At 50.2% G+C, this 26,792-nt stretch overlaps 1 protein-coding gene across 5 annotated transcripts in view; it reads right to left on the reverse strand.

Moving 5' to 3' along the window:
- The window catches only part of PIK3CD (phosphatidylinositol-4,5-bisphosphate 3-kinase catalytic subunit delta), a 48,380-nt gene that overhangs the window by 7,693 nt on the left and 13,895 nt on the right, over window positions 1-26,792 (reverse strand). For 3 of the 5 annotated variants that reach the window (XM_027110281.1, XM_027110280.1, XM_027110277.1), the window contains exons 2-8: window positions 18,663-18,781; window positions 5,232-5,404; window positions 2,349-2,577; window positions 2,019-2,248; window positions 1,438-1,617; window positions 973-1,122; window positions 416-505 (exon numbers count right to left, since the gene is read on the reverse strand). In XM_027110281.1, the coding sequence (XP_026966082.1) occupies window positions 416-505; window positions 973-1,122; window positions 1,438-1,617; window positions 2,019-2,248; window positions 2,349-2,577; window positions 5,232-5,372 (1,020 nt within the window). In that variant the 5' untranslated portion in view covers window positions 5,373-5,404; window positions 18,663-18,781. Of the gene's footprint in view, window positions 1-415; window positions 506-972; window positions 1,123-1,437; window positions 1,618-2,018; window positions 2,249-2,348; window positions 2,578-5,231; window positions 5,405-18,662; window positions 18,782-20,572; window positions 20,671-26,792 lie in introns of those variants that run through there. The other 2 variants (XM_027110278.1, XM_027110279.1) reach the window with 2 other exon arrangements.

Consider the following 26,792-nt stretch of genomic DNA (forward strand, 5'->3'; position numbering starts at 1 on the left):
GCGTGTGAACGACCCAGAGGAGGTGGGCGTGTGAACGACCCAGAGGTGGCCGTGGCCTTGGCCCCGGCCCAGCTGGAGCGGCTCCCCTTCTGCGCCTGTCACCTCCCAGGCTCTGCGGTTCCTCTATCCCTGGGCTGGGCCTGGCCCCACTACCTCCACCAAAGTCAATACCCAGAACTCGCTGGGCCCGGTTTCTCCGAATTGTCCTCTCTGGCCGGCTGGCCTGCTCCCCTCCCCCCTTCCTGTTTTGAAGCAGCTCATCACCACCCCCGGCAGGGATGCTGGGTAATGTGGTCAGGTGGCTTTCGTGTGACACCCCCCTCCTTCTTCCTCCGCCACCTCTCCAGGCCACAGCCACCGTGTTTGTGCAAAAAACACGCACTCCCCGGGCCCTTCCAGGCCCAGGAGCCCCTACCTTCATCCGCTCATCGGCATTCACTTTGCTGCCCTGGATCAGCTCGATGCAGAAAGGCTGTTCCAGGGACCACAGGGACACCGAGGCGGGCTGGGCGGGGTGGAGGGGAGAAGCGGGGGCGTTAAAGCAGGGGAATTCAGGGGAGGCTTGCGCTCCCGGCGCTGCCAGGGCGCGTGGCCACCGCGGCGGCAAGGCTGTTGCAGATTCCTGCCCGCAACGCCATCCTTTACCAGAAAACCTGCCGTGCAGGCGCCTCAGGGGGCCCAAGACCACCCCCCTCCGCCCCCGAGCGCTGCAGGGCATGGAGTTCTGCCTACAGCACGGGAGACAGGAGGGGCAGGCAGCCAAGCGCCAGGCCTGGAGGCTGCCCCAGGAGTCCAGCCAGGAGTCCACCCCAGCCCAGAGGCCCAACTCTCAATCCCGAGCAACCAGAAGGCATGAGACAAGGGACCCCTGGACCTATGGCTGGTCCAGGGCGATGCCCAATAGGCACCAGGGCTGGACCTCAGGTGGGAAGGAGGGCTGCAGGGGAGGGTAAGTGCAGGGCGCCAGCTCACCTTCTTCAGAGGAATGGGGGGCGGTTTGGCGCGTGGCTTTTGGACTTGGGGGGCGGGGTTGCTCTGCTCATCCCGCATGGCGAGGATGGAAGAGGAGTGCACCATGGTCAGGTGGGGGGTCAGCCCGCTGTGCAGGCAGCTGCAGATGTACTGAGATGGGGGGCGGGGTGAGTGGCTCCACTGTTCCCTGGACGACCGGCTACCCAGGGATGCCCCACGCTGGCCCCTGCCCACGCCAGGCCTTCTGGGGCCTCTCCTGCTGGCCCTTCCTGCCCCCGCCCACCTCCCTGTGCTCACGGGGAGAGCCAGCCCAGCAAGGGCGCACTCTCACCGTGACCCCCAAGGTCTGGCTTGTCGGGCTCGAGAGGGGCCGAGGACCAGCTCCCGCCCCCCCGCCGCCCCAACCCAGGCCCCAGGCCAGGACTGCAGGGAACCCAGGAACCCCTCCCGGACCCCAGGCCTCACCTGGAACTGGCAGAGGGGGTGGCTGCCGTACAGGTACTCGTGCTTCCCGTTCACCTGCAGTGTGTAGTCCTCGGGCTGCTCTACCAGCGGCTGCCGGAACACCGTGGCCTTCTTCCGGAGCGCGCAGGCCATCAGTGCCAGGGGCACATCCTTGGTGGACACCTGGAAGGTGAAGCTCTCCTAGGGGGAGGAGGGAGGGTCAGTCCTCCACGCCTGCGAAGAGCCCACGGGGTTCTGGGGCACAGCGGGTGGGCTGGCCCGTCTGCAAGTATTAGGCGCCCCTTGCCCCCTGAATGTGAGCTCCACGACGGCAGGCTCTGAGGATGGCACGTGGCCGACACCAGGCAATACCTGTTGGATGCGTGAGTGGACCGAGGACCAAAGCCTCTTGGTCACTCTGCCTTGTGGAACTCGCCGGGTGGGACGTTTGGCCAAGCCCCTCGTATGCAATGGATACCCTACAAATACCACCCGATGTTGCTGGGAGGAGGATGAACTGGGGAGGCTGGTGGGTGACCGGGAGTCTCACAGGGGAAGTGTCCCCCGTGGACACGGCAGCCTGCATGCAGCACACCGCTCACCTCGCTGCCCTCGAACTTGACGTTGACGAGCAGGGCCCGGTTGGGGACGCGCAGGGTGCCCGGCCCCCAGCTCCGCGCCGAGGGCTCCAGCTGCAGGGGGAAGCTGTACTGCAGCCAGGCCTCCCAGCCCAGCTGCTGCCGGTGCGCGGCCACCTCCTCGCAGAACTGGCGCATCTTGGCTCGGAAGTCATTCACCTCCGGGTCTTGCAAGGAGTCAAACTCGTGGAGGCCTGAGGGGCAGGGGAGCCGGGTCAGCGTGGGGCTCGGGGGCGGGGCGGGGGCGGGGGGCAGGCCCGGCGGAGGTGGGACGGCCTGGCCTCGGCAGGGCACCTTTGCCGATGAGCAAGCTGATCTGCGAGTTGATGAGCTTCTTCACCCGGTCACCCTCGCGGGCCACCAGGCGCAGGACGGGCAGGAAGGGCTGGATGTCGCACAGCCGCCGCTGCTCGTCCTCCAGCTCCTGCTGCTCCGCGGTCTGGTTGACGCAGGTGAACACGTAGGCCTCGGGGTCACTGAGCATGTGGAACAGCGGCTCATACTGGGCTCGGTGCCACAACACCTGGAAGGGAAGTGGCCGGTCAGCTCCTCCCCTACGGTGGGCGGGGCCCCAGGGAGCCGGGAGGCGGGTGGAGGCTGGTCTCACGACCCTGACAAGGGGGCAAAGGCAAGATCCCAGGACCACTACTCTCTCCGTCCCTTGAGCATTGACCACAGGGTCACTGGGAGTCGCCGTCCCTGCCCTTCTACGAACGGGGCCAGGTAGGCTCTAAACCTGGAGCAGAGCGGTGGGTCCTACGGTCTCCCCTGTAGGCTACCCTGAGAGATGGCCATCCAGACTTGACCTCCAGGGACCCAGCTAATCGTTCCTGGTTCATCACCCTGGTCTTTAAATGATGGCAAGTAATTCAGAAAAGTTTCACACACCGAGGGGGCCATAAACGCCTCCGCGGGCTGTGTCCAGTACGTGGCCTCGGGGTGAGGAATCCCCAGGGATCACAGGAGCGCCACTGGGGCACCAAGTCTTAGTGCAAAGGTGCTCACCGCTGAGTCACAGAGAAGATGGAAAAGGAGAACAGCTCTATTTTTCTTCCACGGGGGATGGATAATTACGTTCCATCAATGCAAACGGATAGCACAGGCGTGTGACCCAGAATCTAAGGATACCTGTACCAATGCACACAGGGCTCCCACATACAGCATTAAGTGGGAAAAGACCCCAAGCTATAGAACGGCAGTTGTAATTCAAGCTCATTCCCATAAAAACGATGATAAACGTATGAACTACTGCAAGCTACAGTCTGCCAAGTTACTGGAAGACAGACGCACCCATTCACTTACACACCGTCTATGGCTGCTTCAGCCCTACAACGGCAGAGTTGAGTAGTTGTGACAAACACCATATGACCAGCAAAGCCTAGAATATTAACTGTCTGGTCCCTGGTATAAATTAAAATATTAAGAAATTGAAACTGGGGACTTCCCTGACGGTCCAGTGGCTAACACTTTGCCTTCCGATGCAGGGGGTGAGTTCGATCCCTGGTCGGGGAACTAAGATCCCACATGCCTCTCGACCAAAAAATATAAAAACATAAAAACAGAAGCAGTACTGTAACAAATTCAACAAAGACTTTAAAAATGGTCCACATCAAAAAAAAAATCTTAAAAAAAAAAAAGAAATTGAAATTGAACTGGGATATGAGGTGAGACTGCTGAGACCGATGTGTTTTATATTTCTGTGGTATTTGGAAGTTTAATAATATGCATGTAGAGCCCTGTGAGGAAAAAGAAAAAGATTAAAATGATATTTATACAAGGTTAATAACATGAAAAGGATGTTACAATGTTAACTCAGAAAAAAGATATGAAAATTCATAATCAGAGCTATCACCAAAAAACACTACATAGAAAAGAAAATAGGAAACAGCCAAAGTGTTAACTGTGCTTGTCTCATACGGCTGGATCATGGGTAATTTTTTCCTTCTACTTTTTCTTATTCTCCTAAATTTCAATGTGTCCATAGTACTTTTGAAATGGAAAAAAAGAAATTTCATTTTTAAAGAAACACCCAGGAAGGGAAGATTAAAACACAAAACAAAACAAAACAAAACTCAAGTATGGTCTATTGCTTCTCTCCTTTTTTTTCTGCTCCCAAGTATAGCTTTTCAAATTCCGGGCTAAGGCCTTGTCCTCTGCCATGACCCATTAAATCCCACACTTTGCAAGTGGGATAAGCCCTCTGAAAGGTCACAAGACAAGATCTACCAAATACCATCCAGATATTTCATCCTTTGACTCAGTAATCCACGATGAAAATTATTCAACAAAGCCAAAAACCATTTGCAAAGATGATGTTGACTATGATGACAGCTCTGAAGACAAAAGACCGGGAGAACTCAAGCGGCCGTGCGTGGGGTGTGGTTTCAAACGTGATGGCACAGTCATGGAGAGGATGCAAGTTCACCCTGGGAACCAGCACCCTGAAGCTTTCACAGGAATCTAGGAAGGGTAAACGTGCCATGATAAAGGCGGGAGCTGAATTTGGAAAGCTAGGTGGATTTCAACTGTGAGTTTTTAAACAATTCTTGGACATTATTTTTATCTTTTAATTTTTTTTTTTTTTTTTTTTTGGCCGCGCCACACTGCTTGCGCGATCTTAGTTCCCTGACCAGGGCTTGAACCTGGGCCCCGGGCAGTGAAAGCGTGGAGTCCTAACCACTGAACTTCCAAGGAATTCCCATATCTTTTTTTTTTTTTTTAATTTACTTGTTTTATAATTTATTTTATTTTTTAAGATTTTTGGCTGTGTTGGGTCTTCGTTGCTGTGTGCGGGCTTTCTCTAGGTGCCACGAGTGGGGGCTACTCTTTGTTGTGATGCGCGTGCTTCTCACTGTGGTGGCTTCTCTTGTTACAGAGCACGGGCTCTAGGTGCGCGGGCTTCAGTTGTGACTCGCGGGCTGTAGAGCTCAGGCTCAGTAGTTGTGGCGCACGGGCTTAGTTGCTCCGTGGCATGTGGGATCTTCCTGGACCAGGGCTCGAACCAATGTCCCCTGCATTGGCAGGCGGATTCTTAACAACTGTGCCACTAGGGAAGCACCCCCTCCATATCTTTTAAAATTCATAGCTGAGGATCTCAAATCTGAGAGTTGCAGAGTCCATCTGTCTGCTTCTCTGAGTTCCAAGCTCTGAGAACTAGTTTTAAGGTCAAGATCGTACCTTCTTGATGGTGCTGAGGTTGGCATTTCGGGACACAGGGAAGTTCAGATAGACCCCCGTGGGCAGCAAGAAATCAACGGCCACGCTCTGATTCTCCTCCTTGGTCCAGAATTCCATGGGGCAGTCAACCCCGGGGGGCATCCTGCTCTTTTAATTCTCGGATACCAATCGTCCTGCAAAGGAAAAGGAAGCAAAGGCAAGGTGAGGCCCTAAGGTGTGCTGGGTGAGTCCTTTAATAGGACCCTTTGGAAAACAGGATTTCAGGACTTTTGTCAGCAGGAAGCTTGGGATGGAGTCCCAGCCGGGAGGTGGCTTGTGGCTCCTGCTGCCCCAGGCCACTGTCTAGGCTGAGCTGCAGGCACTCCGTCTGCATCCTTCACGGCGGTGCCCCCAGTTTAAACCACCAACAAACCCATGCCAAGTCATTTTTTCTCAGGAACACACACACGTGGGAGACCTCACCATGGCCACCAGCCGGCAAAGATGGAAAATGGCAGGATCACTGGGCAGACAACCCCAGACTTGAGAGGGAGCGAAGGACGACGTTCTTTGAAACTTTTTGACCAGAAACCAAATGGCTTTAGCCATCAGACAAGCTGTTGAACTATCTCAGCCATACCAAACCCACTGCCCGGTAAGTAACAAAATGTTACAGACACAATAAGAGGTCTTTGAGTCTCTCTCCCACTCAGGGTTACCACCACCTGGATTCTGGTTGTTTATGGTTTCCATGCATGTTTTTATCCTTTTATTATACTAAAATGTGTCCACAAACAATTCCTAATATTTTTCCATGCTTTAAAGCATTGTATGATTACTGAGTCTTCTGCCCTTGTTTTTGCCACTCAACGCTGCAATCTAGATTTATCCGTGCTGATACATGTAGCTCTAGTTCATTCATTTTAACTCTTGGGAGATATTTCACTGTGTAAGTAAACCACAATTTATTTACCCCCCTCTCTTGCTAAGGGACCTCAAGGTTTGTGTCTACTCATTTTGGTTATTACAAATGATGCTGCAACGTATATTCTTGCACACATCTCCTTGTGTACAAGTGAGAGTCTTGGTGAACACTGTCTAAGAGAAATATAATGTGAGCCACACGTGGAATGTCAAAGGCACCAGTAGCCACATTTTTAAAAAGGAAAAAGACACAGATAAAATTCAGTTAGTAATCTATTTTATTTAACTCAATATATCCAAACTATGGTCATTTCAATGTTATCAGTACAGAAAAATTACAAGATAGTTTACATTTTTTTGGTGCTAAGTCTTTGAAATCTGGTGTGTATTTTACACTTACAGGACAATTCGGACGCTAGGTTTTCATCAGAAGTATTTCATCTTATGTAGATTTCATACAATTAACAGGTTAAAAAAGTAGGTTCACAGACTCAAGTTGTTTCAAATATACTAAAAAGTTTTCCAATAACCAAATCGAGTATGAATTCTTATGTTTAAATGAATTAAAATTAAATAAAATGTTTAAAAATTCCATTCCTCAATCATACTGTCCACATTTCAAGTGCTCAAGAAATACATGTGGCTGGTGGCTGCCATACTGGGCAGTGCAGGTAGAGGGTATATGCCTAGGAGTGGAATTGTCAGATCATACGTATAACCTACGACAGGTATAACCACATCCTTAACTTTTTAATCTCCGTATCTTTGCCAGCACTTGGTACTGTCAAATTTACTCATTTCTGCCAATCTGGTGGGCGTGAAATGCTCTCTTGTTTTAATTTGCATTTCTCTGATTATCCATAAAATGTTTACCTTCTGCAAATATCCAGCTTATAAACTTTGCCCATTTTTTCTGTGGGGTTGTCTTTTTCTTACTGCTTTGCAGGGTTTCTTACATTCTCTAGATTCAGTTCTTTTGTTGCTTGAGTGAGTTGGCAATATCTGATTTGAGTCATCTTTTCACTTTGTTTATGTGTCTTGTTAAGGAGCAGAAGTTTTGAATGTTGATGTAGGCAAATCTTTTTCCTTCATGTTTTATCATTTTTATTCTTTAGACAAATACTTCCTTACCCTAGGGTCACATCCTCCGAGATTTAAGTGACTTTTTAAAATAGTTGAAAGGAAGTGTTTAGTTTGAGAGAGCTGTTCTTCTGGTGGCTCTGCCAGCTGGCTCCAGGCCTCACCCTCAGTTAGATGCAGAAGCTGCTCTGAGCAGCAGGGCAGCATGTCACCCTGTGCTACCATGTTACCACTGTTGGGATCCACTTCCTCTGGTTGTAAAACCACATCCTGCTTTGGGTTCCTCTTTCTGAGAACGGCCAGGCCAAAGGCTTTTTTTTTTTGACTCAGAATGTGGAGGACAGTCAGGAATTCTGGAAAATCCATTTACAGTGCTTTGGCCAAGCTCAGGAAGGCATCTTTGGCCACTCAGTCCTGAGGCTAAGATGAGCGCATGCAGCAGGAACTCCCCAGGACTTAGCCAAAGGGGTGGATGGGGTACCTCAGCGCTGTGGAAACGAAGCCTTCGACTACACTCGTCCATCTGGGATGCAGGGAAACACTTTGATGTTAAAAACTCATTCCTAAAAGAGGAAGACTCAGGACAGTGTGGGCAGGACAGCATCAAATACCAGAGAGGGGACAGGAGAAGGATGGGAATTCTTTCCCTCTTTGTGCGCCCAGGACCCAGGATGCAGCTGCTAACAAGCCCCAGCTCTCCATGAAGCCCAGACCTGTCGCTCTCAGTATGTATGGGACACAGATGTCAGCTAATCCCGAGGCTTTAGAACTGCTCCAAGAATGCGGATTGGTACAACCACTTTGGAAAACTGTTTAGCAGTATCTACTAAAGGTGAACACATATGCCCTACGACCCAGCAATTAATTCCAGAAATGCCAGCACAGGTGCACCAGAAGAAGCATACAAGAGTCTAGCACCACTATTCATAGTAGCCCCCAAACAGAAACTTCCCAAGTGCTCATCAGCAGAATGGAAAAATAAACTGGTTTCCTCTCCCGATGGAATGTTATGTTTGTTAGCAGTGAGAGTGGATGATCTATCAATTCAACAATATAAATGAATCTCACACATATAAGGCTGAGAGAGAGACGTCAGGCACAAAAGAGTATGTGCTCAAGATCCCATTTATATGGAGAACAAGCGCTGGCAGAACTAGTCTATGTTGGCAGAAGAAGAGATAGGGGTTACCTCGGGTGGAAGGCAGTTTACCCTGGGGGAGAGCGGCACAGGGGTGCTGGGAACTTTCGGTTTCTTGATCTGGGAGCTGGGGACCTTCCACAAACTCAGTCCAAGTGGCTCAGATGGGTTGACTTCTCTCCTGGCTCCCGGAGTGGCCTGAGACCCAGGCCCAGCCTTTCAGAGCCCTGCATTTCCCCTGGCCACAGGGACTGCGTTGGAAGCAGGAACGGGACGTAGCCCCGGCCAACTGTCATACCTCTCTGGCTACCTCTCTGGCTACAGTGATTCTAGGATGGACATGTGACTATGAAGTCAATCCCGTGGGTTTTGACATCTGGACTTCTTTGGGGACTTTCTCCTGGGAGAACAGAAAAGACAGAATATCTACCAAGAGCTGCTGGTGACCACCTGCTGCTCTGAGGGGTGGAACCTGAGAAAGGACCAACGTGGAGGAAAGCAGAGCTCAGTATGGAAAGTGAAGCAGGGTCCCGAGGACAGCCTTTGATTCCCTGGATCCAGCCATGCCTGAAGCTACACTCTACCTCTAGAATTTTCAGTTCTATCAGCCAAAAAACCCGCCCCAGCCCCGCCTTTTTGTTGTTAACTTAGAGCAGTTTGAGTTGGATTTTCTATCACTTGCAGCTGAAAGTATTTATTTCCATTAATAGAGCAGCACATTCCATTTTTGGAAGCTTCTAGTGTTAGAAATTTCTTCCCTTGGACACTGGCCCACCTCTAAGAGCCAGCCCTGTCCTTTGTGCTGCCACCTAGAGGCACATGGAGTCGTTATCTGACGGCTCTTCTGCTGCATGGTGGCCCCAGCACCTCTGTTCTCCCTACAGAGCAGATGTAGACGTTTTGCCAAAGTTTGGCTCTCCAAGAAAGCAAGATGCTCCAGATGGGGCCCGGCAGGCCAATGGTAGCAGAATGTTCTAGTCACCAAACTCCCATTTGTTTGGCCTAAAAGGGTATCAGGCTCCCCTCCCCCGCCTCCGCTTCCCACCGAAAGTGCTTTGGTGACCACATCACCAAGTTCGCTGGCTGCCAACCCTCCAGACACTTCTCACAGTAAGCCAGCATCTCCCAGTCTGTACAGGAACACTAACTTCCCGAATCTAGACGCAGGAACTCACAATTATTCTCGGTAATTTCATCTCATGGAAATAATCAGCACTCACGTATTATTGGATTTGACATTTTGTATGTATCACTTAACCTGAGATATTTTAGTTTATTCGACTCGTATTTATTAAGTGTCAGGAATCGTGCGAGGTGCTGGGAACACAGTGGTGAATGAGACAAAGGGTCCCTCCCCAGAAGGCGCTTACACACCAGTAGGGGAGACACAGTAGACAAGAAGGATGTTCCCGCGTTGTATCAATGCGGTGAAGGACAGAGTGTCTAGTGACGATGTGATGGAGGACAGCAGGAGGGGCTGCTGCATATAGGGAGGCCGAGAAAGGCCCCTCTGAGGGGAGGACACTGGGGCAGAGGGCCAGGGTGAGCCATCACGTCCTGAGCCGACAGAAGGCGGGCCCTTGCCGCTGGAGCGTAGGGGAGGGTGGGGGATGAGATGGGCTGAGGAGGTGAGCAGGGACCAGTCCTGCAGAGCCTTTACAGGGGAAGCACCTGGCTTTCACTCTAGGAGCGATGCAGTGAGTGCACAGCCCTAGAGGGTTTTAGGAAAGGGAGCCACCAGATCCTATTTGCATCTGAAATGATGCTGGAGGGCTGCAAGCATGCAGGCGAGAATGTAGGGCAGCTCGTGCCACAGATGACTGTGCCTTGACCCAGGAGGAGGAGATGGAACTGGAGAGGGAGGGAATCAAGGTACATCTATGAGCTGGTGGCGGGGTGCGCGGTGCGGGGGCGTCAGGTGGGGGACAGTGAGAGAAGGAGCAAGGATAACAGGCAGGTTTGGGCTTGGGAGACTGCATGGCTGGTGGATATTTACAGAGATGGCAAAGTGTAAGGGAGAAACAGATTTGCAGGGAACTGAAACAGCAAGAGCTCCATTTCAGACATATTGAATCTGAGCTGCTTACTGAACATTCCAATGGAGACAGTCAAGGGGCAACGTCCCAGGTTGCAGCTCAGGGAAGAGGTCTTAGGGGTCACAGAGATATCATTTGGGATCAGTAGACGGCACACACATGTGGAGCCATGGGGCCAGGAAGGTAAGTAAGGGTCACGACCACCCTCAAGGCACTAAAGTGGGATGGACCAAAGAAGAACCAGGAACAATCCTTCTCACTCTGTCATCCAGAATCTTGAGAGAGGCTTCCTCTGTCCGTCCACATCTGAATCGTTAATAAAATAGTAAAGAAAACTGGGCAAGAAGGAGCTCGCTTCCTTTCACCTTCCCACTTCCAGCCCGCACGCTCCACAGAAGAGCTGCGCGGCAGCAGAGTCATCCTGGCCGGGGCGGGGGGCGGGGGGGGTGGCGCGCCGGGGATCTCTGTCACCAGCCCTCTGCGAGCTGTTCCTAGACATTCCCAGGTAGATGCACCTTCTCTGGCCTGAGGCTGAAGAACAGTTTCTCAGCTGTGAAGGTCTGAGGGGTCTGACCTCCTGAGTCCTGAGCGGCCGGCAGAGGAGTTTCTCTAAAGATTTCGATACAAGGACATCTGCCACCACCATCCTTCCCCACTGGCACCAGGGAACGCCTCAGGGGGCCCTAAGTTATTTCTAAGGGAAAAGGGCAAGCAAGGGATGTAGAATCCCACAAATGCTTCTTCGGGACTAGGAGTGACCTTGCAGCCCACAGAGTCCCCCTGGGCTGGCAGACCAGCTGGCTGATGGCTTGTCCCAAGCTCAGGACTGCAGAAGGATCCCTTTCATTCCTGTTGAAACGCCACCATTTTGGGGCTCTGAGCTGGCGTCTCCCGAGTCTGTTAGACTTCTGCCTCTTTCCAGTAGCCGTCACAAATGTGGCTGACACACTGACCGGGAGATGCTGCCCAGCCTTTGTCAATGTAAAGACAGGCTTTTTGGTGCCTGGGGAACAATCACATACCCTGGGGAACAGCTTCCCAAGGGAACACATGAGTCACTCTCAGCAGGGGACAGGCAGTGGGAAAAGAAGGGAAGTTGTGTCTTGCTTGTCTAAGCGATAAACATCCTCCTCCCTGAGGGGACGCCCTGGGCAAAACATGCCCTGTACCTTCCGATGGGCTCCTATGAACCTGTATAGAGAGAGATGTTCATGTCCTTAACCTGAGGACAAAACATCTGTCCAATGCCCGGATTTCAGAGCCCAAAGTTACAACCTAGTTAGCCCAAGGGAAGGAGCCTCAGTCCCAGAAAGTTGTAGAAGGTAGTTACGCACACAGTCTAAGTATCTACCATCCACCCAGGCTGGGAGGATGCGAGACCAGCAGCCATGTGACAAGGGGCAGGGGGCCACAGGGGCCGGCCTTCCACATCACGCTGAACAGAGCAGAGTTCACATTGGGCCTCTTGACCCGGGTTTATTTCCAGGACTTCTCGGCCTCAAAAAGTCCTTCTAATCAAGTGCTGTTTCCGGTCAGTCTCCCACGGAGAATGAAATGAACACTTTTCCTGTTGCCCAACTTAGATGGAAAGTGAGAGCAAGTGAGCGCTTCAGAAGCAGAGCAGAAGATGCTTTACCTGGAGGGCCACCACCTGCTGAATCTCCTGGATGTTTACCCCGAAGGAGCTTTCCAGAAACCACCACCCTGCTCTGGCGGCCAGGAGATCCTTCAACCACCACATCCTCCTGGAGACCCTCAGGAAAAAGAATGAGGGGCCCCTCCTTGACCCAGAAGGCTGAAGGTCCCAAGTCCTATTCATTCATTCACTCGCTCATTCATTCATTCAGCAAATATTGATTTGATCGCCTTCTATATGTCCATCAGGGAATGGGACAGGCACCATCCCTGCTCTTACAGAGTTTTTAGTCTAACGGGAAAAGACAAAAAAAAAAAAAAAAAGAAAGAAAGAAACAACTGAATAAACAAGATGATTTCAGAGAGTATAGGATTAGAATGTGATAAAACAGGTTTGCAGGGAGCATCTTCTTTGGATGGCAGGTCAGGTAAGGGTCCTCAGGTGAGATATTGCAGATGAGGCCCAAATGACGAGAAGGATCCAGGAAAGATCTATGAAATAGGGTTCCAGGCAGCTGGAACGGGAAGTGCAAAGGCCCTGAGGCAGAAGACCAGGTAATGGGAGTCACAGCAGAAGGGGAGACTGGGGAGAGACAATGTGGCTGACCCTGCAGGGCCTTGGAGCCTCCGGGAGGAGCCAGGCTTTGTCACCACTGCAGTGGGAAGTCACTGGGGGGTTTTAAGCAGGGGACGGAGATGGCCTGATTTTATGCTTTACGAAGAAGACTGCTTTGGCTGCTGTGAGGAAAATGGAAGGAAGGGAGGCAAGAATGGAGCGGGGAAAGTAATCAGGCCAGGGCCCCAGGTCAGAGCCGGCAGAGCAGATGAATGAGGGAAGGCGTTGGGCCCTACAGGCCACGAAACACCCCAATCCTCTGCTCTTAAGGAGCTGAGGAACAGGCATCCCAGCAGCCCAGCCTTGAAGCCTGCAGCCTTCACCTTCTTGAAGAGAGTGAAGCCATAGGCCAGAGGGAAATGCATGGCCCAGGGCCCTCAACAGGTACAGTTTTAGGATAGATGTGCTATTCTTCCAAGATACAAATGCTTTCTTTTTTTTGTTTGTTTTTGTTTTGGTCCAGGCAAGTAGGACATCCTGAAGACCACCCCAGGAAGAGAAAGGACGGGCTTGTTTGGAGGGCTGTCTGACACCCCAGCTCCTGCCACCTGGAGAAAAAGAGGTCAGAGGGGTGAAGGATGGGATTGGACAAAATAACAAAGTCACGTGACACCGTGCAGAAGGCGGCGTCCCAGTGTCTGCTTGGAAGGTAAGCTGAGGACATGAACTACCTTATTCCCTGGTTTCCTAGTCTACCCACTTCTGCCTCCCTCACTTCTTTTTTTTTTCCTTCTTCTTCTTCCTTTTTTTTTTTTTCACTCTCTCCCATTTTAAATGTGTCTCCTTTGAGTCCATATTATTCAATAGGACAGTAACTTCTAATTTGAATACTTTAAAAAGGAAAAAAATCCTCAGTGGGGGAAAACCAAGACAGATGTCAGAGAAGGAGATGTGTAGGTCTTTGGAAATTCTGTTCTATATGGGAAAAAAAGAGAGAGAGAGAGACTGACTCCTGCTACTGCCATCAGAAAAAAAAAATGAGCCAACTACCCTACAAAAAGTTCTATCCCTATGATCTCCTATGATGCTCGTTCATGGTGCACCCAGGGGGGCCTTGGGCCTGCAGCCATGCAGGGTCCCTCAACACTACACAGCAAAATCAAGAGAAAGATCCATGGCCTCATATCTGGTAATCTGGGGAATCTGGAAACTGTCTTAAGGAAGCATTTCAAAAGTGAAAAAGAAAAAGCTGTATGCACAAAGATATGGATTGTAGTATTACCTGTGAAACTCATAAATCAAAAACAATAAAGAAACGTCTAAGTAAATGATAACACGAACAACAAGAGTGAATGTAGTCATTAGAATGACACGGCACTGCAAATACTCCCCACATTAAATGAAACCAATAATGCACATATATTTACCATGGCAACATGTGTTTGTGGACAAAACATTTCAGAAAGCATAGAGAAAATGAAAACAGCTATATGATGGGTGGATGGGGCCATCATACTAATGACTTTTAAATTTTAATATCTGTGAAAGTTTTGCAAGCACATAATTTTAAAAATTAATGAAAACTAAAATGCTTGCAGCAAAAAATGAGCAGTCCCTTGACATCCACATCCAAACCAACCACCCCCGATTTCAGTTGTACCTTTTGCATTTATCTCTGCATTTCTAAAGAACAGGTTTATCCTGATATTTCTTGATCTTCAACTTTTAACTTTTTACCTGAGAAGATGAGTTTGTGCTTTCCTTCACATACACACATGCATGGATCCTCTCCCCCATTTCCTGGATATAGTTACGTGATCACTTTCTGTTAATCAAACTTTAGTTCTTACATTATTATAACCATGTAAATATTGTTCAAAGCTAAGCCACATCCTATACTATGGTTTCCTTTCTTGTTCAACTTTTTGTTACTCCTACCGTTGCCTCGTTTTTAATTTTCTTTGCTTTCTATGTGTGAACATGTAATTCTTCCTCAAACTCTCTAACAGCACTACAAAATCCTTATAATACAGCAAATATGTCAGATAATCCATCAGCTCCATTTTTTTCTTAGAGATTCCTCCTGGGGCCCTCAGCCATCTTGCTCCAAATTGGGCTGGCTGCTCTCTAGACCAGCTGCACAACTGTGATATTGGAACTTCTCTTCACTATCATTATGGGAATTCCCTTCACCTTCTCTCTACCAGTCAGGGTTCTTGGTTGCAAGTAAAGAAGCTGACTCTCACTGATTAAGCAGGGAAGGAGCTGACAGGTTGTCTGACATATTTGCTGCATTGCGAGGGGTTTAATAGTTCTGTTGGAGAGTTTGAGGAAGAATTAGTGATTAGTCCATTGAACACAAAGCAAATAAAAATATGAGGCAACAAACAAAGCAATTAAAAACATGAGGCAACTATCAACTCCAGGAAAAACAAAAAGTTGAACAAGAAAGGAAATATAACTGTACTACACCATGTGGACTCCATGATACAGGATCATGTCTGATGGCAAAATTGCTGGTATTGCCACTGAGTACTGGGTGCTACCTTGTACCCCTGCCACTTCTGTGCCAAGAACTCAACCTTGAAGCCCATCCCCGCTATCACCACCATAACCATGGAAACAACACACGTTTCATCCCTCTCTTCTCTGTCAAAATATAACATAGGTACATTTCATCAGTGGAGCCCACATCACAGGTGCTGGCTGCAGGGGAGGCTTGGAAGAGAGTACTTTTCAGTTTCCATGGTGGGGTAGGTGTTTTTTTCCCTCCCCACTCCCAAGGCTCAAAGTAAGACAACAGCTGAAATACAGAAAGTCATCTGGTGGCTGAGCCAAGTGAGAAACAAGAGACAACTGCATATTGTACCACTCGTTCCTCTTTCTTGGTTTACTCTCTCTTTTTAGTAGAGCACATCCTCTAGTAGCTTCCTTGAAAAGGGATACAAAGAGTGTGTGTGTGTGTGTGAAGTTTTTGAAAAATTACATGTCTGAAAAAGGTCTTCATCCTATTATTTTGCTTGAATGATGATTACAGAATTCTGGGTTGGGAATTAATTTCCCTCTGTAATTTGAAAGAGTTGCTCCACTGTCTTGTAGCTCCTGGTGTTGATTTTGTAAAGTCCAACGCCATTCCGTGCTCTGATCTTCTGTATGTGGCCCCTTTTCCCTGCGCTGGCTTTTAGTAACTTCTATCTCTGGACTTTTGGAAGTTCATGTTAATGTCCCATAGAATATCTTTTACTTTGATGTAGTGTATCTTTTTAAAAATATATATTTATTTATTTTTATTTTTGGCTGCATTGGGTCTTCATTGAGGCACGCAGCATCTTTTTGTTGCAGTGCGTGGGCTCTTCGTTGTGGTGCATGGGCTTCTCTCTAGTTGTAGCGTGTGGGTTTTCTCTCTCTAGTTGTGGCACGTGGGCTCCAGAGCGCGTGGGCTCTGTAGTTGCGGCACGCGGGCACTCTAGTTGAAGCGCACGGGCTCAGTAGTTGTGGTGCGTGTGCTTAGTTGCCCCGCGGCACGTGGGATCTTAGTTCCCTGACCAGGGATTGAACCCGCGTCCCCTGCATTGGAAGGCAGATTCTTTACCACTGGACCAGCGGGTAAGTCCCTGATGTACTGTATCTTATTATTCATTGGGCTGAGTGCTACACAGAGATTCTTAATGCAAACTCTTGAGTTCTAGATTTTTTTTTCCTGGAGTTTAATAACTTTTCCTTCTCCATTTCTCTCCCTTGAGCTCCTATGAGATGGATACTGGGCCTCCCAAACTGCTCTAATTTTCTTATCTTCTCTTTCTTATTTTCCGTCCCTCAAGTCTTTCTGTCTTACTTTCTAGAAATTCATTGTTCAATCTTCTAACTCTATTCTATTGAAGTTTCTACTTCCACTAGCCTAGTTTTGATATCCAAGAGCTTATTATTGTTTTATAAATATGCCTTTTTTAAAAACAACCATGTTTATGACTTCTGGGTCTCTGTCTTTCATGTTAGAGGACTCATTCGGCATGTGACGATCCAGGTTGCCCATTCAAATTTAAGAGAGAGGCACTGAAAGGTGCTTGTGCAGGGCCGGTTGCTTGGTAGGTGTCGCTGAGAAGTAGCGTTTTTTCATGAGGTTGGGTTCCTTAGAGAGAAGTTCAAGGCCCCTGCCTGGAGGATGGGTAGAAGCTAGGCTGCCATGTTCCAGGAACCAGCTTGGAGAGGGTCTGTCTATTCAGCATGCAAACTTTCACTGAATCTTCCTGTTCTCAATATAGAGCCTCCCCTGCCTTCTGCTGCTCTGGTTCAATACTGCCTGCAGGAAACTAGCCATCTTCTGCTGGTAGAGGAGGGAGCTGCCTGGCTACGTGGCCTGAGAGAGGGGTCTGTGGCTCTAACACACACTTTAAACCAATATTCCTGCTTCCAGCCCCGCTCCCTGCCCCCATTGTTGGGAACACTCTGTGGCCCCCATTCTTTAGCCTTTGGTGGGTCGTGTGTACAAGCCACCTTGCTTCCCTCACAGCCAGGACATTCAACATTCTAAGCTTTGCTTTTCTTTCACCCACTTGCTTCCCATCTTTCAAAAGTTTTGCTCATATCCCTCCCCCTCTATCATCATTTTCTGTTTTCTTAAGGATTTATACCTTTTTATTCCTCTACTCTCATTTTAGTGGGCTTTTGAAACAGAGCAGAGATAAACACATGCATTCAGTTATGTTTTTGTGGAAGTTCATGATAATATTTACCAAGAAATAAAAATCAAGTTTCCAAAGATACACGCACAGAAGACTCTCCAGGGAGGATACTCCAACAAGGAAACAATGGTTCTTTCGGGAGGGGGGTAGGATTATAGAAGAGTGATGCTTGTAATTTTTTTGTATTTTGTAAACTTCCGACAGTAAATAGGTATCCTTTACAAATCAAAAAGTAGGAGGGTTAAAAATCATGACTTAAAGGCATCTTCTGTAACACAAATCAAGATAGTGTCAACAGGTGTGTAGCAGAAAAAGAAACTCTAATTCCTCTACACAGGTCTACGTAATCCATGGTTTTCGCCTATGTGCCAGGGAGTCCTGAGGTTCCACAGAAGCACCCCAAGGCCTTCAGAGGGTGGCAGGAGTAGGACAGCTGCTCAGTGGGAGGAGTTCTGGGCCAGTCTCTACTTGTACCACAGTGGCACTCTTTTAATCTGCTTTAGAGGTTAAAATTCTGCTTAATACTTTGATCTTTTTAAAGAGGTCCACACTAACAAAGAAGTTTGGAAAGTACCAATGAAGACCTAGAAAAAATGAGGTGGGGTGGGGGAAAGCCTCCAAGGATGACATCATGTAACCCCGTGCCCTACCTGAACCATCAGAAATGACAGTAGCTGCTCGAGCAACTGTATAAGGAAGATGGTGCTGTGCACCCACAGAATACATATGAACCCACACAGCTTGCAAACGGGACAAATCTGCACACTTGCTAATCACACCCAGCTGCCCCCAGATACCAAAGGCAGGTGTTCAGCGAAGGCTCAGTCAGTGTCAGTCTCTGACCTCAATTTCTTCATTTGCACAATGAAGGGACTACATTCAGCTTGCAAGCTAATGTCCCAGAAGTTCCAAGGAGCATCCTCTTACTGATCCAGTGACTGCCAACTCTCTAGAGAAACAGAATGTCCCCACCTAAGGACTCCTTGAGAAGCAATATCAAGTTATGAAAATCCAATCCACTTCCTTCGGAAGAAGGTTTTAATTTTTCTCGCACCAAACAGGTCAGCCCAGCTCTATTATGAACGCAGCAAGTCAAATACGAAATGCTGCAGTTTAATAATGGGCTCCAGGGCTCCTCGGAGCACAGCCATCCCTTCCTTCGCAGGTAGCAGCATCCCTCTCTTGGGAAGCTGGCTGGGGTCTAGTTCACATCCCCCTTCATAGGCTCTGAGCACAAATTTGGGTCACTCTCTTCCTTTTAGCATTCTAGTCCTAAAGAGAAGTTCTCCTTTGGCTAGATAGTCAGGGAGGGTGGATTCCATTCAAATTCTTAACCTATCTACAAAATAACATCTCCTCTTCCCCCCGCCCACACACACTTGTTTCCTTTGCCCAACCTACCTCTCTGGAATGGTCCAAGAAAGACCAGCAGCAAAGGTCCCTCTGCCTGGCAGATTAAAGATGCTTTGGGATCAATGAGCGTCATTCCGCCCTTGCCTGACTCTGAGCTCCTTATCTGTCTGAAAAAAAGGAAAAGAAAAGAAAAAGAAAGAGAAAGAAAGAAATCTTTAAAAAGAGAAAGTCTCAGAAAACTTCTGTGCATTCTCTTAGAGGACTTTAGCTCAAAAGCAACTGTCTCACCAAGGTTTCCTTTTTGCAAACCAGTCACATTGTACTTAATGGGCCTTTTTCACCATCTGTGTCAATGCCACCCCCAGCTCCCTTTGGTGGTACTGAAGCAAACCACAGGAACATTTCCAGTGCCTGAAGCAGGAATTCATATACATACAGATGACTCAGATCATCTTTAGAGTTGTTTGTTGTTTTGTTTGGTTTTTGAAAGCAAAGTAAGTGATCTGAGTCAAGCCTGGGTTCAAGTTCCATTCAATGGCTGCAAAAAGCAGGTCTGTGAACTTGAGGGTCCCCATTCAAGACCCAAATTGCATCATAAAGGAAGATTCATCCCTGTTTGCTGGAGATGAAAAGGAAGGGTGTGTGGGGAGGGGTCGGCCCACTCACTGCCTCTGTGGTGCTTCTTTCCCTACTGTGGGCGGCTCCTGGAAATAATCTGACCCCAGAGACGGAAAGACACCTGAGTTCTGGGAGCCCAGGCGGCTGGGTTCCAGCAGCAGGACCTGCCACCCCCCCAACTTCCCCCCAGCTACCTGCACAGCAGGATTCTCCTGCCTGGAACCCACTGGGCTCCTGAAGAGCAGGAAACCTAAACCACTGGTTTCTCCATGAGACAAAAAGCCCAGTCCTAGGAAGCCGTTGGAAAAGGTGTCATTCCAAGAAGACATTTCCCAAGGTCCAAGCTGGAATTCACCCGGCTGCCAGCCTAATCCCTGGAAGGATACCCCATGGACCCTGCTGCAGGAGCCCAGGAACATGGGCTTGGATGGTCTCTCCATTTAGCATCCAGGTGAGAGGATGGCAAGGCACTTCCCAAAGCACTGTCACCAGAGAAACGGGAGGTCAGCGACAAGAGCTAAGAAAGAAATAACTTCCATTCTGACCAAGGGAGTTAATTAACAAGAGGACAAAAAACAACAGCTCAGTCACAGGGAAATGAGACAGGATCGTAGAGAAAGCACTTTCGAAACGTGGAAAGACGAAGCAAAAAAAGTGATGGAGCCGAGAGAATGAAAAGTAAGAGAAAAATTAGTCCTTAGGAATTCAGGTCAGGAAATACGGAGCCGGGACAGAATTCACAAGAGGGGGCGAGGGAGGACGTCTTTTGCTCTGGCCCTCACGCTGGCCGGGACCTCAGGAGCTGGGTCTACCGCCCTCTAGCCCTCGGGGTTCAAGGGCAAAGCTTTGGGAGGCAACGCTAGGAATGGCCAGAGCGCAGGATGCTCGGTCCCGAATCGGGGTCAGGGGGAGGGGAGGGCGCGCGCGGCAACTGCTCGGTCCCTGACAAGTAAACAGCTTTCCCCGAACAGGCGCGCGTCCTCGTCCGGAGCCCGGCTGAGGGCCCTGCTCATTCCCATCTAGGGCGGTAGCGGGACACCCCGGATTCCCGGCCCCACGGAGGCATAAAAGGGATGCAATGAGATCAGAAAAGGAGGGTATGAATCAGCCCACACCAGAGAATCACAACGCGAGAGCGGCCCGCTGCCTCGGCCTCCCCAACGGGGTTCGGTCCGCCCCGGGAACGCGCCTCCTCCTCCAGACCCCACGCGCCCCCGGTCCCCGGATCTCCCCAGGCGGACAAAGCCCGGCGCTGGGCGGGGCGTGGCGGGGCGTGGCGGGGCGTGCGCTGTGGGGGGGCACTGGGACCCCGCAGACGCCCGCACAGGTGGGCTCCGTACCGGGTGTCGATGCCGGGGGCGGGGCCCGGTCTCCCTGGAGACGGTTGCCCAGGGGACGCGGCGGGCGGGTCCCGGAGCGACGGGAGGGCGCGAGCCTCTGGGCGGCGGCGCGGAGCCCCGGGGGCCTGAGGGCAGGCCCGCGGTGCGGAGCGGGTGAGCGGGGCATCCGCGGAGGGGCGCGGTCCTGGGCGGGGCCCGGACAACAGGCCGACGCGGGCAGGGCCAGGGGGCGGGGCGTCCCCGGGGCTGGGGCGGGGCCAGCGGCGGCGCGGGCACCGTCGGCAAATTCTCACAGCCCCAGCCAGGCGAAGCTCTGGAGAGCAGGCGTCCGCTGCGCACCTCGTGGACGCTGCTGCAAATCCTCCCGGACCCCCGCTGCTCCCTGCTGGCGGGTGGGGTTGCGCATGGAGTCGGGAACCTCAGCCGCCGCTGGACCCCGGACGGCTTGCGCACGCTGGCCTTGGCCCCCCTTCGGCCTTGTAACCAGAGGATAGAAAATGCCACCTGCCAAGTGAGCCAGGGCCGGTCGTCCGCCTAACTGCTTTCCTCTCCCAGGTTCCCAGGGAATCACCAGAAAGGGCGGGGCAAGGGACCAGTGTCACTTGTCAGGAGCCGGGGTCACCCGAGGAACTGGCCAGCCCTGGCTCTGTGCTCAAATCCAGTGTGCGGGCTGTTCCCCAGCCGCTGGGCCTCCCTCTCCATCGGAGTTTACCTCACATGTCGGATTTAGAAAATAAATGGGTTAACCCGGGACTTTCACGATACACCTATTCATTACAATGAACTGTGCGTGCTGGCATAGCGTGCGTGCAATAGCGCGGTCATCCCCCTGTACTTTGCTCCAGTTTTCATCCAGGCATCACACTGTAAAGTGGGTATTGTTCTCCCTTGGGTTGTAAATGAAGCCGAAGCTCAGAGGGCAAGGAACTCACACACACACAGACACACACACGTCCGCACCCAATCCCACAGCCTCTTAGCAGCAGAGCTAGCTTTGGAAGCACTTTGGACTGGTACCGGGCCCACACGCTTCTTGCCCTGCAACGTCCCAGGTCCCCTCGAATGTTCTTTCGGGTCCACAGCCGGACTTCAACCTGTGTCACAGTGGAGCGCAAGAGGAGGAAGGGAGTGCGAGGTTCAGAGTGACCCCAGAGTGACCCCACCCGAGCGGGGCAGACGTGGGGCAGAACAAAGTGGCCTGAGGCACAGCCCTCGGTGGTCCCAGCTGCTCCGCACGTCTCCGCCTCCAGCCAGTGTTCCAGGTGAGGCGCCCAAGGCAGGGCCCGCCCATCCGGCCCAAAGAGCCTCCCTCCGCCCCAGCGTCGCCTAGAGCCTGCGAAGAGGGCAGGAGAAAAACTCAGCCAGGAGCTCCCGGAAATGTTGAAAAAGCCTGGATGCGCAGACCAGGCGGCCCGGCCGTGGGAGGTCGCGGGACCCTCGGTGAGCTCTGCGTCGCCAACCCCAGCACCCCTGTCAGGGCCGGGGTTCCGGGCGCCCCGGCCACCTCGAGGACAAGAGAGAGGGGGTTCAGGATGGGAGGATCCCCCTCCGTATCCCATCCCCGGATGTCACACACAGACACACTCACAAAAACACACACTAGCGTGCACGTTCACACACACACACGCACTCGGGTAAATTGACACACACAATGACGCACGAAGTCACACACTCCCGCACAAGTACTCAGACACAGAGACCGAAGATACACACACAATTACTCTATGTAAACACACAATGACACAGACGCCGAGACCACAGACACACACGCACTCGTGCGCATTCACACTCAACCTCACTCTCTACCCGCACAGCGCAGCGGGCTGTGCACTTTGCCGACCATCTCTGGAGAAGGCGGAGCCTGGCCACTGGGTGGGAACCGCCCCGCACCCAACCCAGCGCTCCACCGGCTGGCTTCCTCCACGTCCACCTTCACTCCCGGGGACGCTGGCGGCTCGAACCCGGACTCAGCCCGGGTAGGGAGGGGTACCTCGTGGGGGTGGGGGGAGGCAGGACCGCCCTTGACCCACAGGAAGGGGATTTCCCGGGATGAAAAATAAGCCTCAGGGTCACAGCTGGACCTTGGATGGGCAGACAGAGGCTAGGAGGGGTTCTCAGACTGCCATCCTGACTGGGGAGGGGTTGTATCCCTAACAACCCCCAACCAGGAAGGGATAACGACCCCACAGGGCCAAGCCACCAAAGAGATTTTCCAAGGGGCAGACAGGCTTTGGCTGTTCCCATCTCCATAGGCGGCCCCAGGCCCCCCATCCTGCAGACTTCCTTTCTCTCCAGCCTGGGTCTGGTTGAAAGTCAAGCTCAAAGACAAGGTCCCCATTAGCACTGTTCAAATTGGGGTATTATTCTCCTCTGGAGCCAAGAGAAAAAGCCAAGATTCTTTGAAATGGCAAAAGCCACAGAAGTCATCCTGTGTGTATTCACAGATGTACTGGAACTGCACTGACAAATTCCCAAATGATACATAATGTAATCAGTTGTTTGGGAGAGAATTAAGTGAATTAATACAGACACATGGAAAGTCTCTATAACAGTGCCCGGTGTGTATACTAACCACTCAGAAGTGTTTGCTCTCACAGATGGGAAACAGACACAAAGAGATGCAGCAACCTGGCAGAGAGGGAAGAAAAATCCAAGTCTCCTGATCTCCTCCTTCCAAGCTAAGGGATCTTAAGTCCTTTTTGAAATAATAGTGAGGGTATAAAGAAATTAGTTTAGTGGATAAATAAATTAGTTTCACCATTGTTAGAAAGAATAGGGCAATTAGATTCCCAGTCCTCTACTAGCGCCTGCCAGAAGCAGCTCCCGAGCTTGAGGCAAGAAATCCGAAGAGCCTCTGCTCGCACCCGTGAGAACCCTGGGTACATTCAACAGACCTGTAAGAGGGGAGTTGATCTGCTCCATGAGGCACTCCTTCTCCCCATCCTGACATTTCCACGTGAGCTCGCTGTGATGAAATGTCAGCTTCCCTCTGCTGCCCACTGATATCCCAGCCTCCAACCTTCCTGGAATTCTGCTTGGCTCTTCGAAGTCAAACCTGGCACTCAGCATTGCAGGGGGTCAGAATGTGAAAACCCTAAATACGCCACTTTGGCATATTGATTATTTTGAATTAAAAGGAGTTGATAAACAGCCAGTGCACAAAGGACACTCTGAACCTTCTTTATCCCCTAAAAGCAGGAAGTGAATCTCCCATGTGAAAGGGATCTTCCCTGTTCCAGGAGGTAGAAGGCATCCCTAACCACCAGAGACAGGGAGTTTAGGGCCAAGGAGGCTGTGCAAACAAACCCGGTTAACTTTTAAAAAAAAAAAAAATAATTAATTAATTAATTTTTGGCTGCGTTGGGTCTTCATTGCTGCTCTCAGGGCTTTCTCTAGTTGCGGAGAGCAGGGGCTACTCTTCCTTGCAGTGCGCGGGCTTCTCATTGTGGTGGCTTCTCTTGTTGTGGAGCATGGGTTCTAGGCATGTGGGCTTCAGTAGTTGTGGCTCACGGGCTCAATTGCTCAGTTGCTCCGTGGCACGTGGCATCTTTCTGCACCAGGGCTTGAACCCATATCCCCTGCATTGGCAGGCAGATTCTTAACCACTGCGCTACCAGGGAAGTCCCAAACCTTGTTAAGGTCTTCACCATCTTACTACCCCTAGCCCAAACCCCTTGTCTTGTCAATTCTTCACAAATTAATTGTCTAAAAGAGACAAAAGCTTTCTGCTCTGGTGACTTCTTTGAGTCTCATATCTTTGGGGGGCTTCCATACATATGCATGTGTTTAAATTTGTTATTCTCCTGTTAATCTGTCTTTTTACTACAGGGCAGGTGTGGGGAGGCCTCAGTCAAGAACTTAGAAGGGTAGAAGGAAAATCATTTTTCTTTCTCTATAGCATTTTTAGGTGTGGTCAGATAAGATTAAGCTGAGTAGGGACAAGACTAAAAAGGCTACAGTTGAAAAAAAAAAAGATGAAACTAACAACAACCAAAAAAACAAACAGTTAAATGTTTGTTTTAAGTTCTATTGGGAAAAACAGGAAGACTCTGAAGAATAATCCTCCTCAAAGGCGGAAGACAGTTATTCACATAATTCCCCTGTCCTTCTGTTCCCTTGATCTTTTTACTCTCAAGGCACAAGGATGAGGAAACCTAATTACAGGAGTGTCTGGCTCCTGCTTGCCTGTCATCTTTACATATTTTCATTAATCTTTGAGACTCTCACCCCCAGGTAACTCAAAAAGTGGCTCATCTGTAGTTAAAAAGCAAAGTTAATTAGAATCTGGGGCTTCCTCCTTTCTTTTGCTAATTCCCCAAGCTTAGACCAAAAAAGGCTGTCGGAACTGATGCTTCCAGAGTTTGTGATCTGGGGGTGGGGGAGGGGAGGCACAGATTTCAAAAGTGATGCTCATGTCTGCGATGCAACCTGTCAACCCAAAAGCGTGCGTGTTTGCAGGGAATCTCCCCAAGAAAGGTAGGAGCGCCAGCCCTGGAGTTAGATCTGCCTTTGGATGAGTGTCCTAATCCCTCCAGAGCCATATCCTCCCCTGTAAAAGAAGAGCCACCAGACATCACCGACTTGGCCAGTAGAGGTAAGGAGCCACGGGACAGCACAGGTAGGGGGCTACCAGCCGGGCCTCACGGTGGGGCACCTGGTTATATCCTGCGTTCCACCACGGTTTCCTGTGAGTCTTAGGTTTCCAATTCTAGCATGTGATCCTTGTGGGAGGACATGATGTCTTAGACTTTTTTATACATTTTAGAGAAGAAAAGCTATTCCTCTGTTTCTGGAAAAGGTCAATTGTGAATTTTTATTCTGAGAAAATTAGAGTAAGGGGATAAAAAGGGTGCCTGGAACATCAGGGGACCGTGTGAATCACACATCAAAGCTCACGAAAGATACCCTGGGGGACTCGGGAAACTGACCTTCTCGAATCTCCTTGGGAAAACCTCTAGATGTGTTTGAGAAGCCATTGAGGGTAAGGAGATTCAACTAAGGGCTAGGAAATTTTTAAAAGTTGGGTCCAAACGTGAAGAAGGTAAAAAGAATGAATCTGGCAATATTAGACTAAACATATTTACTAAGCTGCAGCTTAAAGATCATTTAGTTAAGACGGGGGGCAGGGGGCTTATGTAAGTCACACAATCACAGCAGTCAGTACCTGGGAGATACCAAAGTGGACAGCACCTAGTGGCAGGGCAGGAATAAAGACGCAGACGTAGAGAATGGACTTGAGGACACGGGGCGGGGCGGGGAAGGGGAAGCTAGGATGAAGTGAGAGAGTAGCGTGGCCATATATACACTACCAAATGTAAAATGGATGGCTAGTGGGAAGCTGCTGCATAGCACAAGATCAACTCGATGCTTTGTGATGACCTAGAGGGATGGGATAGGGAGGGTGGGAGGGAGGCTCAAGACGGAGGGGATATGGGGATATATGAATACATACAGCTGATTCACTTTGTTGTACAGCAGAAACTAACACAACATTGTAAAGCATTTATACTCCGATAAAGGTGTGAAAAAAAAAAAGTGGGCAGCAGCAGAGGGAATGGCATCTAACATGTTCTGGCCCATACAACATGGCAGTCATCATGCTAAATGTTTTTACATTTTTCATGAAGGCTTTAAAACATGGTGGCCAATTCTCATAGAAAAGGCATCTATGTCTCCTCCCCTGAAATCTGGGTGGGCTTTTGACTTCCTTGACTAAGAGAGTGTAGCAGGAGTGGTGCTAAGTGACTTGAGAGTTTAGGTCATAAAAGGTCATACAGCTTCCACTTTGGTCTGGAACCAAGCACCCATGCTTGTTGTTGGAGTTCTGGCATCAAGAAAGTGTGACCCAGAGCCGCCATGCTGTGAGGAAGCCCAAAGCCAGAAAGAGAAGCCAGTGTAGGCACTCAGGCTGGCAGTCCCATCTGGGTCCAGCCTTTGAGTCATCCCTGCCCAGGCAACTAGACAAGTGAAGAAACTCCCAGGTGATTCCAGCACCCCCCCAACCCCATGTTCAAGTAATCCGCAGCCCTTTGAGAGTCTTCCCTGCTGACCCCAGACACCACAGAACACAGCCAAGCTGTCCTGTCCAGCCCTGTCTGAGTGCCTGGACCACGGAATCCATGCCCATAATAAAAACACTTGTTACTTTATATCTCTAAGTTTGGTGTAGTTTGTGCAGCAGTACATACCTGGGACTTTATCTCATCAAATCATCAAAAGA

Source organism: Aethalodelphis obliquidens, unplaced genomic scaffold (genome assembly GCF_003676395.1).
Source record: "Aethalodelphis obliquidens isolate GAN/ISIS:26980383/991018 unplaced genomic scaffold, ASM367639v1 scaffold9, whole genome shotgun sequence".
Taxonomy (NCBI): domain Eukaryota; kingdom Metazoa; phylum Chordata; class Mammalia; order Artiodactyla; family Delphinidae; genus Aethalodelphis; species Aethalodelphis obliquidens.